The 20,111-nt window shown below is 34.7% G+C and overlaps 1 protein-coding gene across 3 annotated transcripts in view; it reads right to left on the reverse strand.

The window, feature by feature from the left end:
• UGGT2 (UDP-glucose glycoprotein glucosyltransferase 2) overlaps window positions 1-20,111 on the reverse strand; it is a 274,645-nt gene that overhangs the window by 147,505 nt on the left and 107,029 nt on the right. For all 3 annotated transcript variants that reach the window (XR_008493479.2, XM_054447364.2, XM_063651063.1), the window contains exons 13-17: window positions 12,645-12,764; window positions 11,332-11,417; window positions 10,383-10,518; window positions 3,123-3,257; window positions 82-246 (exon numbers count right to left, since the gene is read on the reverse strand). Coding sequence is in view for 2 of the 3 variants with exons in the window: in XM_054447364.2 (XP_054303339.2) it covers window positions 82-246; window positions 3,123-3,257; window positions 10,383-10,518; window positions 11,332-11,417; window positions 12,645-12,764 (642 nt within the window). In the remaining variant the exon portion in view is untranslated. The remainder of the gene's footprint in view (window positions 1-81; window positions 247-3,122; window positions 3,258-10,382; window positions 10,519-11,331; window positions 11,418-12,644; window positions 12,765-20,111) is intronic.

Here is a 20,111-nt window from a genome sequence, read left to right on the forward strand (position 1 = left end):
TTCTGTCATTAAAATAAGTTTTTAATAAAAAATATCATTTATAAATATTATTCGTGTATTTTCTTATAAATGCTTACCTACCAAAAAAACTTCTCTTTGTAAATATACAGATGCATCCATCATTCTTTGAAGAACAGCCATTTTTAGTTCTTTAATATTCATCTCTTCATGTTTAAAGGGTTCACCATTATAAAGAGCTTGAGGCAAAGGACCCAGGCCAGTCATCTTATAAAAGCTTGCTCCAGCCTATTCAGTTAAAAAATATCAGAGTGTTAAACAAAACATGATTGTTTGAAAAATAAACATAAGAAAATGGAACACTGCCACATTTTTATATGCCATAGGAAAAAACATCCATTTTGCTAACTTTATCTGTCCTTTCCAAACATTGCTTAAAGGAAAATAATTTACCTACAAGGAGTCAAAAAACTTTTTCTGTAAAGGGCCAGAGAGTAAATATTTTAGGCTTTGTGAGCCACTCAGTTTCTGACACAGTGACTCCACTCTCGTTACAGCACAAAAGCAGTCAGAGATGACATATGAATAAACAAGTATGGCTGTGTCCCCAAAATACTTTATTTACAAAAACAAGCAGTGGGTGGACTTGCTGATTCTTGGTATAGAGTATGACATTTACTTAATAAAAATCCAAACATTTATCGGCATCAGAGACTTATTTATCCCTGTATCTATATGTTCAATAAACACTTATTCAATCCTGCCACCTGCATTAGGCTAGATACTGTGATTATAGAGCTGAAAGTCTTTTCTCAAGGGGTTCACATACATACAGACAAAACACAGGCATGTAGAAGACTCTATGGGGCCCAGGAGAAGCACCTAATCAAGCTGGAGTATGGAGAGGAAGGGATCATACAGGTCTTCTTTTAGGGAGTCATACTAAAAATCTTAAAGGCTTAATAAAAATTTGCCAGGGAGATAAAGTAGAGAAAGACATTCTAAGTGAAGAGAATATAGCAAGGGAATTCAGAGTGCGGTATACTTATGCAATGGTAAATTCACAGTTGATATGGTTTGGCTGTGTCCCCACCCAATTCTTATCTGAAATTGTAGCTCCCACAATTCCCACATGTTGTGGGGGGACCCAGTGGGAGGTAACGAAATCATGAGGGCAGATCTTTCCTGTGCTATTCTCGTGACAGTGAATATGTCTCATGAGATCTGCTGGTTTTATAAGGGGGAATTTCCCAGCACAAGTTCTCTTGTCTGCCATCATGTGAAACATGCCTTTCACCTTCTGCCATGATTGTGAGGTTTCCCCAGTTATAGTTACACATGGAACTGTAAGTCCATTAAACCACTTTCTTTTGTAAATTGCCCAGTCTCAGGTATGTCTTTATCAGCAGTGTGAAAACGGACTAATACAGCAGTGTTTACAGGGTGTGAAATATGGGGGACAGCTGTCAGATATGGAGTTAGAGAGGGGTGTAGGCAGAGGCCAGATCATGAAGGTCTTCAACATTTGAATTTTAGCTTATGAGTTAAAAAGTGACTAAATAACTCATTTGCTATCCAACACTAAGTATTATCATTATTATAGCCAACATTCTCACAAATACTCTAGGAAGCCAAGTACTACTATTACATCAATTTTACAGATGATAAAACAGATACAGAGAGACTAAATCACTTCCTATGTTACACAGCTACAATGTTTTGGAAGTAGAATTTGCACCCAGATCTGTCTGACCAAGAGTCTGAGCTCTTAACCACTGTACTATACTATCTGTACATTTAGCGGGCACCTACTATGTATTAGGTTTATGAATGCACGTAAATGATATGCAAACTCTCTCCTAAAGAAACTTATAGTTTAATAAGGATAAACTCCTCCACTCCTTTCGTTCTTGGCAATGGCATCGACACTACCAGTTAGTTGTTCAGCTGAACCCTGGGAGTTACCCTTGACAATTTCTCATCTCCCCTCCACCTTATCCAATTCAGCAGCACCTGGATGGTACTTCCTAAATAATTCAAATATGTCCATTTTCTCTGCCTCCACTTCTTCTAAAAGCCCACTAGTCCATCTCACATCTCTCACCTCATATTTCCTAATACATATCACCACACCTACTCCTCCCCACCAACAATCCATTCTCAACAATGGAGAATGCTCTTTAAAAAAAAAATGCATGTCACTGTCACTTCACTACTTAATGCCTTTCAGGTTTTTCACTGTTGCCAAGAGCTTCTACTGATATGAGTGCATTAAATATTGTTCACAAGACCCTGTATATTCAGACCCCTTGCTTGCCTCTCCAGCCTTATCTCCTCGACTGTACCCCATAACACAAGAACAACGTATGCTTTCAATCTACACAGTAGCAACGTCAGCTTCTCTCAATTCCTTTACATCTCAGACCTCAAAATTTTTCTCTGACTGGAATGTTAATCTCTTACAACCCCCTTGTTTTCTTTGGTCTAACTTTTCCTCCTGCTTCAGGACTCTGCTTAAATATCACTTCTTCAGAAAAGTATTCCTTATCCCCACGCCCCAGAGCATTCCTCTTTCATTCAATGTGTTGTGTATTTGGTGAGTCCCTTCTAATGAAGGCTCATATACATTAATTTTTGGAATTTCTTTGTACTATTTCTCTTTCTCTGAAAATTTCTTTGAGTTGTTGCCTTTTTTTTTCTTTTTTTTTTTGGCTCTTTCCGAATCTTCTGGGTTTAGCCTCTAATTGTTTACCTTTTAAAAAATGACAAGTAAAAAATATATATGTTTACGATATACAACATATTTTGATATTCATATACATTGTGGAATAGCTAATAAAGCTAATTATCATATGCATTACCTCATATACTTCTCATATTTTGTGGTGAGAATCCTTAAAATGCAGTTAGTAATTTCAAGTATAAAATATGTCATTAACTACAGTCACCACCACGTACAACAGATCTCTTGAAATTATTTCTCTAGTCTAACTGAAATTTGACCAATATCTCCCCAATTCTGCCATCCACAGCCTCTGGTAGCCCCCATTTTACTCTGTTTCTGTGAGTCTGACTTTTTTTAAAGATTCTGCATGAGTAGAGATCATGTGGTGTTTGTCTTTCTGTGCCTGGCCTACTTCACTTAACATAATGTCCCAACTTACCGTTCTTTCTTCATCATATTTAGAATGAATTCCTAAAATATCCCAAATATTAGCATGAGGAAATGTATTTTGGAGAACACTCTTCACATTGTCCACAGTGAGTATATTTTGATCCTTCTTCACTTTTTGGTACATCTGTGAAAATTTAGATATTATAATTAATTTTCTTCTTATAGCAATTAGTTTTCTTTTTTTTCCTTAGCATGCAGACAGATTTTTATTTTGTAAGTTCAAAACATACTAACTACATATACACACATACCACATACAAATAATTTTAACCATATATCATCTTCTAATAAAGATGGTTTTAAAATATTCTATAGTTTTCAAAAATATCATAACAAATTTGTTTTACTCTATTTTGATGAAACCAGACACTATTATTCTTAATAAAATAATGATTACCTTTTTTAATGTATGTGTAATGTGTAATATATTCTAATATGACATTGCAGAAATGCTTTCATTTTTTATTGCTTTTCTGTAATTTTTTTTTTTTTTTTTTTTTGAGACAGGGTCTCACCATCGACTAGGCTGGAGTGCAGTGGTGTGATCATGGCTCACTGCAGCTTCAACCTCCCAGCTCAAGCAATCCTTCCACCTAGCCCCCTGGGTAGCTGGGACTACAGGAACTTGCCACCACACCTGGCTAGATTTTTTTGTATTTTTTGTAAAGATGGGGTCTTGCCATGTTGCTCAGGCTGGTATCGAATTCCTGGGCTCAAGCAATCCACCTGCTTCGGCCTCCCGAAGGGCTGGGCTTACAGGAACTTGCCACCACACCTGGATAAATTTTTTTGTATTTTTTGTAAAGATGGGGTCTTGCCATGTTGCTCAGGCTGGTCTCGAACTCCTGGGCTCAAGCAATCCACCTACCTCAGCCTCCCAAATAGTTGAGACTACAGGCATGAGCCACCATGCCAGGCCTTACTAGTAAGTATTTTGACTAAACTTTCTCTGCACCTCTACTCTTCCCCAGTCTCAAATGTTCTAAACACACTTGTAGAATGTAAGTTGTTATTCTTTTTATCTTTTCTCATTTCTTTCTTTAATAAGTACTTAGAGATCCTCTATGACCCAGGTGCTGTTTTAGGTTTTGCACCAAGAGAGATGCCATCTCTTGAGTAGACAACTAAGCTGAGACACAAATATGAACACTGAGCTAGCATTAAGACATTCTGGGGAAAGAAACTTAGAAGCAGAAGGAACAAGTAGTAAGTACAAACACTATTAGGCAGCATTTGATATATTACTTAAGAATATTGCTTTTGGTCCCAATTTACTTAAATCATTCTTGCCAAACATAATCTTCATATTGTGGCTAAAATGATCCCCATGTTATATTCCTCACAGTAAGAAATTAGTATTCTTTGCTCTCCCTTTATCACTGTAAACTTTGTACCCTATTCCTTTAAGCAGCAGCACAGGTATGTAATTAGACTGAAGAGTTTCATTTTACCAGTTTTTCAATTTAGGGGCAAGTTTTCTCCTCCTGTCAAAGTAGAACATGATGTGATCATAACTCAAAAGAAGTGAAAAGTTCAATCTTCTGTAAAACATAAATGGAGGTAAACTTTGTACCCTATTCCTTTAAGCACAGCACAGGTATGTAATTAGACTGAAGAGTTTCATTTTACGGGCAACTTTTCTCCTCCTATCAAAGTAGAACATAATGCGATCATAACTCAAAAAAAGTGAAAAGTTCAATCTTTTGTAAAACATAAATGGAGATCGCAAAAATGAGACTCTGAATAAAGCAAAAGATATATGAAAAGTCATTCAGATTAGTCATTTTACTAACTAGTCACTTGAAAATATTAGATACTCCTATAAAATAAGGTAGTCAGAATGCCTCACGTAAGTTACTCAGACATATCAACTCAATCCTCTTACACATTTTTAAATTTTAAAAATTATTTTGTAACTTGGTAAGCAAAGAGGAATACACATAACATACACATTATGAGGCATAAACAGCAAAATAAACAATTCTTATGAATAAACCACGTAACATAAGAAATGGAACATCACCAATAGCATGAAGTACAACTTCTCTCCCAATCCCATTTCCTTGTGCTCCAAGAGATGCAAGCATTGTTTTGAATTTGCATTTATCATTCCCTTTCCTTTTTGAATTCTAGAGTTTTATGCGAATAAGTATTCCCATACTTAGTTTTGTTTGCTTCTGAACTTTAAGAAGTATATGGTATGGTGTTAGTCTTCTGTGACTTCATTATGTTTCTAATACATCCATGCTCTTGCATATGATATTTCATTCTAATATGCCAAATTCTACTTATCTATTTTGCTACTGATATGTATATTTGCTTCATTTTTATTATAGTTTGTTGCTATTCTGAATGATTCTGCTAACAATAGCCTCCTAAGGTGCAGGTACCAGAGCTTCTCTTAGGGTGAGGGTGAGGGTGAGGGTGAGGGTGAGGGTGTGTGTGTGTGTGTGTGTGTGTGTGTGTGTGTGTGTGTGTGTGTGTGTGTGTGTGTGTGTGTGTGTGTGTGTGTGTGTGTGTGTGTGTGTGTGTGTGTGTGTGTGTGTGTCTGTAGGAAATGCGGAAATTTAACTTCAAAATATGAATTATTATCAGATTGTTTTTCAGTATGGCTCTGCCAATTTAGATTCCTACAGGCAGGGTAGCAATGTAAAGGCATTCCATTGCTCTACATTCTCATTAACACATGATACCTGCAGCTTTCTTAATTCCTGCCAAATTACAGGGTATAAAATAATCTTGTGGTAGTAGTCTTTATTTGCATTTTTCAAATTTGTAAGATAATTATCTTGTTTAGTTACCATTAATGGTAATAAATATTTACCACCAATAATTTCAGTATATTTTTATTTACCATTAATGCATCCTCTATTTTAAAAGTTATTTGATGCATTTCTCCTCTTGGGTCATTGGTATTTTTCTTTTTGAATTGTAGGAAATCTTTACATCTCATGGAATATAAATATTTTATTGGCCATATGTATTGTAAATACTTCTCCTGCTTGTAACATTTTTCCCTATTTTTTAATGACATTTTAATGAGCACTGGTTTTCATTTGTAATTTAGCTGAAATTATCAGTATTTTCCTTCAGACTTAGAGCTTTTTAAGTTTTATCTAGGAAACCCTTACCTTGGGGTCCTAACTTCTAAATGTTTTAAAGTTTTGTTTTCCACACTTACATTTTTAAACTAACTGAAATGATTTTTACACAAGGTGTGAGGTCTTATTTATTTGCATTGGTATAGCCACTGTTGAACCACAGTTGTTATAAGTCCACTCCCATTTACTGTAATGTCACTTCCGTATTCTTAAGTTTTGGGACCCCCATGTTCTTTTGATAGATACGTCTTTCCCTTGAACCAATACCACAAACTTTACACATCTTATTACCTGGTATGACAAGTCCCATCACTTTATCCTTCAAAATCTCACCCATTTTGAGTCTTCATTCTTCCATATAAATTTTAAAATAAAACATCACATTTCACAAAAATCCCCAAAATTCCACTTTGGTCGGAAATGCATTGAATTTATAAATCACTTGCAGAAAACAATATAATTATGAAGTGAAATATTTCTATTGATAAACATGGTAGAGCTTTTCATTCATTTAGGTAAACTTTCATGGCTATAATTCCAAATTTTCTCCACAAAACTGACCTCTTCCCCCAGCCCCCAGGTTTCCTAAGTATCTTTTATTTGCTCTTGTCATTGTAAATGTAGGAGTCATTATAGAAAGTACTCTCATGAGGATAAGGATTGTTGGCTATATATGTTATTAATTTATCCAAGCACCTAAAACAGGGTGTGGTATGTAGTAGCCATTTAATAAAACTGATGAAAAAAATTAATAAATATTTGTTGTTAGAATAGAGAAAAGCAACTGATATTAGTATACTGATCTCGTATCCAGTTACTTTACTAACCTCCTGTGTCAAATCTCACAATCAATGGATTCTTTCGAGTCTCCTCTGTAGGCAACTCTAGAATTTTAAATCAGAATTTGTTTCTTTTAAATATTTTAAATGAGTATTTCCTTTACTTATCTTATTGCACTGACTGGAACTTGAGGATTATACTTGAAGTGTTGACAGTGGGTACCTTATCTTTTTCCGTTTTTAAAAACAATGCTTTCTATCATTTTACTGCTAAGATGTACTGTCATCAATTAACAAAATTCCCTTACATAATAGTTTGCTAAACATTTTGTTTCTTTATGAGTTTTTTAATCATAAAAAAGCTTTGAATTTTTTCAAATGTTTCTTATGCATCTTCTTGAATAATATATTAACATGGTGAATTATATTTAGAGATTCTTTGAATTTGCAAATACTTTCTTTTATTCATTAGATAATCTCACCTTGTCATGATAGTTTACTTTTTATATACCTGCTGGATTTCTTTTGTTAACATTTTATTTAGGACTTTGGCATACATATTCTCAACAAAGAACAGCCTATAATTTTTCCTTTTCTCTTTTTGTCAGGCTTTGACATCAGATTATATTAGATTCATAGACTGATTTAGGTAATAATTCCTCTTTTTCTATTCTCTATAAGATATTTTAAAGATTGAAATTATTATTTCTTCAAACATTTGAATATTTGGTAGAATTTGCTGTGCTAGTTTTAAAACATGGTCTCCAAATTCTTCAACACTCCTTCCATTGAGCGGTGGGTATATGAATCTGAATCTGTGACTCTTTGATAAACAGAATACAATGGAATAAACTGAAAGTAATGATGTACCTATCTCTGAGCCCAGACCTTAAGAGGCTGGAAGTTTCTACCTGGTGTGCTCATCTGGAACCTAACCTCTATGATAGTTTGTCAATTTTATTTGTTTTTTCAGAATATCAACTTTTATACTCTTGATCCCATAACTGTATTATTTCCTAGTTCATTAATGTATATTCTTATTACTTTCCATCTACTTTTTAAAAATCAGTTACTCATTTCTGAATGGTTAACCAGTTCTTTTAACTCCTTCTTTTCTAACTAAAAGACATATTTTCCTCTTCTGTTTTGAATGCAAAACTATCTCATTCTCTGATTGTTGGATTTTATATTTGCCTTTAAAATTAATCTTAAGTGTATTGTTAAAATCTTATATATTTTTACTGATTTTTAATCTGCTTCACCTATTAATAAATATTGAAATAACCTACTACTATTATAGTGAAACTGTCCATTTATCTCCCTTGCTATCAAATTTTGTATTGTATATTTTGAAGCTACATACAACTTTAGTACTTTTTCTTAAAGTTTATTTCCCCTAATATTTTATGGCTACCTTAGATTTCATTTGTGATAGTCATCTTGTGCATAATTTTCTATCTTTTTATATCTTTTCTTCTAGTATACTAAAGTTTAATTTACTCACACTTAATATGGTCACAGATATGGTTGGATTAACTTTAATATTTGCTATTTGTTATCACATTTCAATAACTTTCATATATTTTATTATTATTTTGGTCTTATAGTCCTCTCTTTATAGTGCTAAATAGCTTCAAATTACTTAAATGAGATAAGGTAATTAGCTCACTGAAAACAGATGAACACTTTTAAAAGATTTTATAATTCATGTATTTTCCTAAAAACTACGCCTTGTTCAAATTATTTCCCCTTCTCCCTCTCCTTCTAATTGTTTAGCACAACTTACAGGCTGTGCCACAAATTTAATACTTACTTTTATGCTGCTTTGTATTAAACCCTGTGGTTTCAAGTATAATTTGTTTTTCCAAGAGATTATATATTAATAGTATTGTGCTGAACACTGTAGATTAATGCCATCACATGTAAATTAATGTCTGATAAAAAAACACTTAAAAAACAGAGATTCAATATTGATAATTAAGATAACTTAGGTAAAGATAATTTTTGAGTATCTTCAGGTTCCTAAGTTTTGAATATCCTAATGATCCTTTACAATAAAATGGTTGAATCTTAATAAAAGATGTAACTCAAATTGACTATGTCCCTTATAAACTGTTACACCAGTAAGTTAGTAAAACAAATAAGCTGAGACATAAAATTGACACATATTCCATGGCACTATTTTATACAGCAAACTGTACCCCCCAAATCACTGAAGTGTAGTTTCTATACTCTAGCTCAGTGAATTAATAAGGTATTTAATGATTTTCCTGGGAGTTACAGAAGTAGGTTAGGAAATTTGCACTACTTTGGAAATTCCTTTCTCAGTTGGAAGAAGACTCATTCCTTGATATAATATTGATTGACAAGCTAAAGCCCAATGAATATAAAAATGATAGAAGTTATTTTATAAGCTATGACTTTACTTTTCTTAATAACAATATAGCTCTTTAATACATATATATTTCCACAATGATCCATAACAGAATTTCAAAACCTCAATTACAAAATAATCTTACTATCTCTTGTTCTTCCTTAACCAGGTTCTTACCAATTTCTAACATCTGTTACACCATCTCTTTGTCAGATTCTGTATCAATCTTACTTCTTTCACACAGTTTGCTATCAATAAATGACTTCTCCTTCTTTGAAACTCTCTAGGAAGTGTCTATGTGCTATGTCATTCAGAATATTTAACTCTGCAATGATTTTTTGTTTTTCCATGAGACAGGCTCTCTCCATTGCCTGGGCTGGAGTGCAGTGGCTCGATCTTGGCTCATTGCAGCCTCAACCTTCTGGGCCCAAATGATCCTCCCACATCAGCCTCCTGAGTAACTATGACTACAGGCATGTGCCACTGCACCTGGATTTTTTTTTTTTGGTAGAGACAGGGTCTCACTGTGTTGCCTATGCTGGTCTCGAGCTGCTGGTCTCAAGTGATCCTCCTGCCTTGGCCTCCTAAAATGCTGGGATTATAGGCATGAGCCACTGTGCCCAGCCTGCAATGATCTCTTTAATCAAAGCCTAGTTCAAGAATTTTTTCTTAAATAATCATTTTCTATTAATATGTTTTCCTCTAAACTTACATATACAATTTAAATTCCTTTATTGGCTGAGTAAACCTTAGTAAATTCAAATATTTTGGTAGAACCTCAGTTGCCTAATTTATAATGTGAGGATAACATGTACTTCAGCAGGGACTTAGAGAAAACAAATTCATCATCTGTATTAATCTCCATGATAGTTTATAAACTTTGAAATGTTACAATAATAAATGTAATGCAAAAATTATACATTCTAAAGAAATCATAATATAGTAATGCAAAAATTTTACCTTCTAAAGAAATCATATTTAGTGCATAAACTCACATGTACTATAGAAATAAATGCTTCTGATATATCAAATTCTTCTGCAACATAGTTGAAAGCTCGCCAAAGAGCAACTCCAGCATCATTTGCTCCATCAACTTCATCATCTGTATTAAGAATGAACACAAAACCAATTCTGGAAAAAGAAGATGAATAAGGACTATTATAATTACCTCTTGAATCACAATAAACCATTATTTAGAAACATTATTAGACTACAATATCTAGATGGAGGGAATGTATTCATAGACAGAGAAAAGGAGAATTTTATCACTTCAAAAGTTTGAGTGTAATGCCTATTCACCAAAATCCACATAGTTACTGGATTCCTGCAAAATATCACTCTCTCTCCCTCTAGTGCTAACATTATCAAATGGCCATGTTCTTTTGTACAAAAAGGGTAAATATACTTTTTTTTTTTTTTTTTTTGAGACAGAGTCTCGCTCTGTCACCCAGGCTGGAGTGCAGTGGCACAATCTAGGCTCACTGCAACCTCTGCCTCCCGGGTTCAAGTGATTCTCCTGCCTCAGCCTCTCAGGTAGCTGGGACTACAGGTGCGCACTACCATGCCTGGCTAATTTTTGAATTTTTAGTAGAGATAAGGTTTCATCATATTGGCCAGGCTGGTCTTGAACCCCTGACCTCGTGATCTGCCTGATTCGGTCTCCCAAAGTGCTGGGATTACAAGCATAGGAAGCTGGACCCTTCTATAAGTTTCCAGAGTGATCAGATTATTCTCTCAGAAAGGTAATAAACAACATTACCAGACAGATTTGATAAACAGAGTCTAACATAAAGGTATATAATACTTCACAACGTGCAGCTGTATTATGTCAGGCACTAGAGCTAACCATCGCTTTGAATGCCCTATTAATACTCTGTGTAACACAATATGAATAACATTGAATTTCCTTTAGTTGACAGTTTAATGCTATAAAAAGACAATTACCTAAGAGGAACTTCGTGAGAATAGAAAACATCAGCAAGTTTTATAAAATCCAAGGTATATTCTTGGGCCGGATCAATAAACAGAACCTAAAAGAAAGATAGTATATATCACTATTTCAACACCTTAGAATCTTCATGAAATTCAAGTTTAGACTAATTTTTGTGACTGAAAGTATGAAATTCAATGTGTAATTTTTAAAGAAATTCTAGCAATTCTAAGGAATACACACACACACACAAAGGATTTCACAATTTATGAAGGATTTCTGAAAGCTGCACATCCAAATATAATTATACATGGAATTTAACATCAGGCTACTCATCTTCTTTTTGGAAGCCCCGTATATTTTCTTTTACCTGAATTGAAATACCTTATTCTAAATGTTCATTAGATTTTCTATGATAAATTTTTTCAAAAGGAAATAGAGATTGAATTTTGACCAAAAAAAAAAAGCATTAACATAACTGCTTTATCAAGACTGCTGCAAAAAATATCTTATTCATTTCCTATGTGAAAAAACAGCTGTAGGTATTTTCTCTCACTTTCAAAGTTCCAATATTAATGTTTAGATATTATTGGGATAATAAAATTATATGCATAGATGATAAAGTGGTATTTATGTATCTTTCCCTAAAATTACTACACTTTAATCATTAGTTCTTTTTAATAAAGAAGAAAAAGTTCTGTCATAAATTCTTTTGAAAAAATGTAAAAGTAACATTAATATGGTTGTCATAAAATGACATAAGGGCTAAAGAGTAAGAGGCAGAACAAGTGACTAATATGGTTTGGTTGTGTACCCACTCAAATCTCATCTTGAATTGTAGTTCTCATAATCCCCATGTGCCATAGGAGGGAGCCAGTAGGAGGTAATTAAATCATGGAGGCAGTTGCCTCTATGCTGTTCTTGTGATAGTGAGTTCTCAGGACATCTGATGGTTTTATAAGGGCCTTTCCCCTTTTGCTCATACTTCTCCTTCCTGCCACTATGTGAAGAAGCATGTTTGCTTCCCCTTCTGCCATGACTGTAAGTTTCCTGAGGCCTCCCCAGCCATGCTGGGGAGTCAATTACACCTCTTTCCTTTATAAATTACCCAGTCTCGGGTATGTCTTTATTAGCAGCATGAGAACGGACTAATACAGTGACATTACTAGTTGTTGATACCCAGTCAGCCATACCACCTAAGTTGCTGTTTCAGGCAAATACTTATTTCCTTACAACTCAGATGCCTATTCATTGACAGAAGGATAATCCAGAAAGAATGCTGATATCTTTATAAGATATATATGTATAATCAAAATATAAAACTCACCAAATTATGAAAATTGCGCCTTATGGAAGGTACACTTCCAGGAAATACTGGCTTCAGAAGTTTCTGGCAACTTGTAGGCCATGTAATATACAAATCATCATTTTCCAAGTCATTAATCCACTAGAAAAGAACACAGACATTTGTGAAAGCTATATTAACACTGAAATCATTTTCAAAGCCAGATTTTTACTATATCAAGTGACAAAAATATACATAGAATTTTCTATATTTCTGATTAAATATAGAAGCTAGTTTAATATTCTCTAAATTAAGGAATACATTATGTGCAACAATTTTATACTTGTGTAGCCTTTTACATTAAGCCTTCTCTCAAAAACAATTAATTCCTTTCATTTGTGTTTGTTTTTCATATCCCAACATAAAATTGTATGAAAATTACTCTCCATAAACCACTTAAGAGAGATGAATATTTATTTTAATTATCAGCAGTAAATGAGGCCCTCTCCACCTCCCCTCTCAATTTAAAGGCCTGGATATAAGGAAAACAAAACAGCTTATAAAAATTGAATTATAAAATCAACATCTTAGAAATCAAGTTCTAATCCACTATACAAGCTGGAGAAAACATAAACTGCTGTTTAGAGGCATGTGGTCAGGGAAGCAACCACCAATCAAGAAGTGAGGCATTATGGTCCTTGAAAGCAGGAGGCATAAGCAGCAAGCTCCACATTCACCTAAACTTCATCCCTGGGTCCCCAGATTGCGTCCTGGAGGAATACTGAGTTGGAAAGCAGAAGTCAAAGTACGGGCTGCCAAAGTGCTGAAATTTGAGGGCAGGATGCAGGGTGAGAGGGTAGGAGAGAAGGGGAGAGAGGGAAACTGCAGAAAACCAGAAAAATCTCCATACAAATTCCTCTCATTTGCTGACTCCTATCCTGCACATATATATATGATAACACCTCTACAAAAGCCAGAAGGAAAGAGAAACGGAGAGGTTGAAACCACAGCTATAAAATAGTATTGAGAAGACAGAGACCAAAGTTCAAGTACTATACACACTGTAGACTTTCATTTGAGACCCAGTAAGGCCAGATCCTAGAAGTAAGACACAAAAATAGTAGCACCTTCACAAAGCCTAAAAACAAGCCTCAACAGAATCAAGTGAGCACCTGGCACTCAGGCTACCAGAACAAACCTTAGCTCTTTGCTTCTACAGCTTTTCATCAATTTCCAGCTCTCATTAAAAAAAAAAGTCAAGCAAAGAGAAAAGGACCAAATATTGAAATCCAACAGGAAAAAAAAAAGACAATAAGAAACCCCAAAGATTACTTAGACAAGGACTTTAAAATAACTATCATCAATATATTTTTTAAAAAGCACAAAAATTTCTAAAAAGAAAAATTTTGACAGAACTAAAATCTATTTAAAAAGAATCAAAGAGATATTTAAGATTTTTAAAATATAACATTTATAATTAAGAACTCTAAGAACTTATTGGGTGAGTTTAATTGCAGACTGTACACAGAAGAGACAGGGATTAGTAAACGTGATAACAGAAACTGTTATAGTAACTAAACTACAAAGAAAAGAAAAAACAAACCAAACAAAGTGTGAGAGAGATTAGGAATATATGAAAAAGATCTAGCATATAGGTAACTAAAAATCCAAGAGGAAAGGAGAGAAAGACTGGAGCAAATAATACTTGAAGAAATTAGGTTTCTACAGTAATTCAGATAATCCAGGTATGAGTTTATTGTGGACTGAACTAAGTCAGAGGCAGTGGCTTTAGAGAAAAGGTGACAGAATTAAGAGACACACACAGATGGATGAATAAAACAGAGGAATTTAGGGTATACGTTCCAATAGCTAAAAGAAAGGATGTCTAAATAAAGGAAGGCATGAAGACAAATCAATAAACAGATAAAAATTATAAAAAGAACCAAATAAAAATTTTGGAATTCAAAAGTATAATAATTGAAATAAAAAATTAATGAGAGGAGCTCAACAGCATATTTCAGCAGATAGAAGAAAGAATTAATGAATTTGAAGGTAAGTAAATGAGCTTACTCAGTCTGAGGAAGAAAAGAGAAAGGAACATATAGGTGCAGAGGAGTCTAGCCCCAAAGGGGAAACAGGCCTTATCTTGACCCAAAGGCGGCCGAGGGTGAGAATTTGGCAGCTCTTTGGAAAGGGCAATCAGAACTCCCATTCCCAATGGAGCTCAGAATCATACAGAGCCTTCAAGCAGTGCCACTTTTCCTGACTAAAATCAAGTGTGCCTAGACAGACAAAATGAGACTCTCAACTACAGTGCAACTAAACTTGTGGTCTGAAGACTGTTAATAACCTGTAAGTACAGAAATTGAGATTAAGTGTTCAACAACTTGCAGTAATTTGACATGGCCATGACATTTGAGCATGTATCAGTCTCATTTCACTGAACATGGTATATAGGCCAGCTTGGGGTTCATCAAACTCCCGTGGTATGCCACATGTAGTACAAAATACATATTACAGCACTTTGGGAGCCTGCGGCGGGTGGATCATGAGGTCAGGAGTTCGAGACCAGCTTGGCCAACATAGTGAAACCCCATCTCTACCAAAAATACAAAAATTAGCCAGGCATGGTGATACATGCCTGTAGTGCCAACTACTCAGGAGGCTGAGGCAGCAGAATCACTTGAACCCAGGAGGCAGAGGTTGTGGTAAGCTGAGATTGTACCACTGCACTCCAGCCTGGGCAATAGAGCGAGACTGTCTCAAAAAAAAAAAAAAAAGATGCATATTAGTCATAGGAAGAGGACAACATATTGATTGGCAACAAGTTAGGGAAAAAATGTTATTCTTTTACTATGGATAGTTTAAGAAGTAGTGCTCTAGCACTTGGTGAGGGCTATCTCTGAAAAACCACAGGAAAAAAAAAGAAAAAAGAAATTAAAAAAAAAAAGATATGATGGCCCCAGGCTTTGCTAGGGTCCAAGATGAAAGCATTATCTGTGGTCATTCTGATAAGATTTTGGCAAAAGATATACCCATCCCCTAGTATCTGTAGGGGGATAGGTTCCAGGACTCCCCGAGAATAAAAATCTAAGAATATGCAAGTCTCTAACATAAAATGGCATAGTATTTGCATAGAACCTACTCACATCCTTCCTACCTTAAATCATCTCTACATTACATATAATGCCCAATACAATGTAAATGCTATGTAAATAGTTGTTATATTGTTTTAAAATTTGTATTTTTGTATTGTTTTTCTTTTTTTGAGTATTTTCATTCCATGGTTAGTTGAATCCAGGAATGTGGAACCCTTAGATATGGAAGGCCAGTGATATTTTACATCTATGATCTTATTGAAACCTATTTACCAAGTCAGAAGGAAAAAGTGAGTTTGTGGGTTTTTTCCCTTCTATGAAGATAATATGAAAATCATAGCTTATGAGATTAGGAGACTGACATGTTTTAATTCACCCTAAAATTGTATTATTGTCACCAAGTCTACTCTTTGCAGCTAAATTAACTAAATTCTCCATACTCATGTGGAAAAGAAAACCTCTGGAGATTGATCAAGAATGTAAGACATTCTTGATCTTATATAGAAACTATAATGAAAATATGTTATGATCCAAATGTCTTGATGTCTTTTATAGAGTGACTCTTACTGAATGAGATAATGTTATGACAATATGTACCTAAAGAAATTATTATACTTTCGGTTTTTTAAATTTTAAAGATCTATTATGATTATGATTCTTAACATTACTTTGGGCATATTTTCTGTCATTTTAAATTGGCTTTTAAAAAGTTGACTGCTACAACAGTGAATGAACACATCATATGTGAAATTTCAACACCAAAGCTGGCTGTGATAAAAGATAAATGACACTGTTACCATCAAAGTGCAAAGCAAAAGGAGAGTTTTGGTTAAATCCAGAAAACCTTGAATCTGTCTTTGTTCCCTTCATGCTACGTCTAAGTTTATGGAAATGTATGTGTGCATTATATACTTTAGTATTCCGTAAGAAAAATTTTGCAATGTCTTTTTCTTTTCAGAGAGCTGAAGGACTAATGATGCTGACAAGGGGGACAGTCAGAACCTGCATACTTTGAATGCAATACCAGGGCACTAGTGCCAAGAGTTACAAAAGAAGAAGAGCCTTTTAACTTTGGCGGGAGTGCAGAAGGGAGGACCAAAATTGTAATTTGAACACATTATTGAGTAAGATCATATAATGGAAAAGGAGGAAACTGGTTTAAAGAGATGAAATAAAGGTAGAGGTTAATTAGAACTACCAACATAAATATATGCCCTTTTAAAAGAAGAAAATTTTTTCTTGCTCTGTCTTCACTCTTTTCTACTCTGAATATTTTATATGAAACAACATGAAGTACACATCTAATGCCCAGATTTTGGTTGTTAGCACTGTTTTCTACAGAAAAAGTCTTGGTGAATAGGCAGTTCCACATTTGGAGAAAAAAGAATCAAGATGATCTATGAGACACCTTGTCAGAAGAGGGTAGTGTTTAAAGAATAAAGAGGTCAGTTTGAAGGGGAGGCTGCCAGAGGGCATGTGCTGATTATTTTATCATCTAAAAGAATGTAGTTACTATAGTTAAAAAGAACTTTTAGTGTTTGTGACAGTCCCTAAGCATGATGCTCAAAAGGAAATGTTCAGAGATAAGTCAAATATACTACAGTTTGAGCATCTCTAATCTGAAAATCCAAAACGTTCCAAAATCTGCAACTTTTTGAGTGCTCACATGATGCTCCCGGTAGAAAATTCCACACCTGATACCTCTGTTTTCTGATGGCTCAAGTATACAAACTTAGTTTCATACACACAATTTTTAAAAATATTGTCTAAAATTACCTTCAGGCTATGGCCATAAGGTATACATGAAACATAAATAACTTTCATGTTTAGACTTGGGTCCCTTTTCCAAGACATCTCATTATGTATGTAAACCAAAAATAAAATTCTATGCCCCACAACAATCTGAATGGACTCCTCCTTTTGGCAAGGGCATTCCAAAGTTAACCTGAAAAACTAGCTCAGGCCATGATGGGAAGGAGGAGTCAGACAGGCCTCATTATTCCCTCCTTCCTTTTGGAATTCAGACACAGCTGACCAGCATTAACATTAAAGCAGATCTTAAGGCTGATAGAACAGATGCTTTAAGTCTGATTAGAAACATTTACAATCTATTCTTTCTGAAGCTGCCACCTGAAGGCTTCATCTGCATGATAAAACCTTGGTCTCCACTACCCCTTATCTAAAACAGACATTCCTTTCTATTGATTCCAGATAACAACTCAGCCAACTGCCAACTAGAAAATCTTTGAATCTGCCTATAACCTGGAAGGCACCTGCTTTCAGTTTTCCTGCCTTTCCAGATGTACCAAACCAATGTACATCTTACATGTATCAATTGATGTCTTATGTCTCCCTAAAATGTATAAAACCAAGCTGTAGTTTGACCACCTCGGGCACATGTTCTTAGGATCTCCTAAGGGCTGTGTCACAGGCCACTGGTCACTCATATTTGGCTCCAAATGAATCTCTTCAAATATTTTACAGAATTTGACACCTCAGTAACACATATATGCAAATATTCCAAAATCCAAAAAATTGAAATCTGAAACCCTTCTGGTCCCAAGCATTTTGGATAAGGGACACTCAACTTGTAATGTGTAACAGTTGTCTATGCCTGATGTCTTACAAGAAAGTAGAGGGCATAAAGAACAAATCACTGAATTACTTAAGAAATGTGAACTACTTTGGTTTGTTTACTCAGTGTAGCACTGATCCTTCAGATAGGACAAACTGCTATCATAATAACCATGATTGGTATTTGTAGATTCAACAAATGTTTTAAAAAGTCAAAATACTATGTTCCTATTTTTAATTATGAATCTTGAAACAGGACGAATTACAGGAATAGATCTCAGGTGGCCTAAAGTCTGTGTCCACCAGGCTATGGTACAGCTGCAAATCATTTTTTACAAGTTACTTGCACCTGGTAAATAGGTAGATTAGTTTCCAGAAAAGTTGGAGTAGGCCAAAAAGGTAAAAAATGAAACAAAACAGAAACCTAGTGAGAGTGGGAAATGCAAGCTTAAGAATCTAGATAGGATCCTTATGCAAATCAGGTGGTACCCGGGTGTAGGCTGTTGCTACTCGTAAGGTTCTTTTCTGTTAGTTGCAAAACAGTAATACTTCTGAGTATACAAAATGAATAAAGGTGTTCCCTCTCTGCGGGACAAATTATAAAAGGATGTAACCCTTCCTCTTATCAGGCAGGGCACACACGGGACACGGCCAGGAGAAATGTGCTCAGAGTTTAGCCCCACACTCTTTCCCTCAACCAGGTACACAGGGGCAATAGAGGGGTTGGTTAGAGGGTCAAGCCTCCCTAAGCTTTCAGTTTTCAAAGTGCTCAAACAGGGCTGCTGCATATTATTGTTCATTTTTTGTGCACACTTCTTCATTTTAAGATAAAGTCTATAAAGTGATATTTCTTTTGAACTTTAGGAAATGTTTAAACAGATGCAGTAAATGTAACTAAGTAATATGATGTCACAGTTACGAACATGAGTTCAAATAACCTTTTAGTGTCTCAGTTTCTTCATCTGTATAATGGGGATGCTATCAATACCTTTCTAATAGGGTTGCTGTGCAAATAAAACGAGATAATTCATTTTAAATGCTGAACATAGTATCTGGCACTCAGTGCTCAATAAATTTAAGCCACTGTTGTTAGTAAAAGGCAATCACAAAGCAGAGCAGGAAATAAAATTTAACGAGAAGCTAAAACAATCTTGATAAAGAAGTATAAAGTTGGAGAACTCACACCTCTTGATTTCAAAACTGACTATAAAGTTACAGTTATCAAAACAATGCGGTACTAGAATAAGGACATACAGATCAATGGAATAGACTAGACAGCCCAGAAATAAATCTGCATTTATCATCAATTGATATCTGACAAGGGTGCCAAGCAAGGGTAACCAAAAAAAGGTGGAATTCATAAAAATTAAAATTTTGTTGTACATCAAAGGACACTACTAACAGAGTCAAAAGGCAACCTACAGAATGGGAAGAAATATTTGCAAATCATATATCTGATAAGGAATTAATATCCAGAATATATAAAGGACTCCTACAACTCAACAAAAAACAAAGAACCCAATTTAAAATGGGCAAAGGACTTGAACAGATATTCCTCTAGAGAAGATATACAAATGGCCAACAGGTATTATGACAATGCTCAACATCACTAGTCATTAAAGAAATGTAATGAGAACCACAATGAGATACCAGTTACACTCATTAGGATGGCAATTACCACAAAGCAAAACATGCCAAAACCAGAAAATAACAAGAATTGGTGAGGATGTGGAGAAATGGGAACACTTGTGAACTGAGAGTGGGAATGATGAATGAAGCAACAGCTGTGAAAAACAGTTTGGCAGTTTGTCAAAAAAGTTAGACATAGAAATACCAT

Source organism: Pongo pygmaeus, chromosome 14 (assembly GCF_028885625.2).
Source record: "Pongo pygmaeus isolate AG05252 chromosome 14, NHGRI_mPonPyg2-v2.0_pri, whole genome shotgun sequence".
In the NCBI taxonomy this organism is placed as follows: domain Eukaryota; kingdom Metazoa; phylum Chordata; class Mammalia; order Primates; family Hominidae; genus Pongo; species Pongo pygmaeus.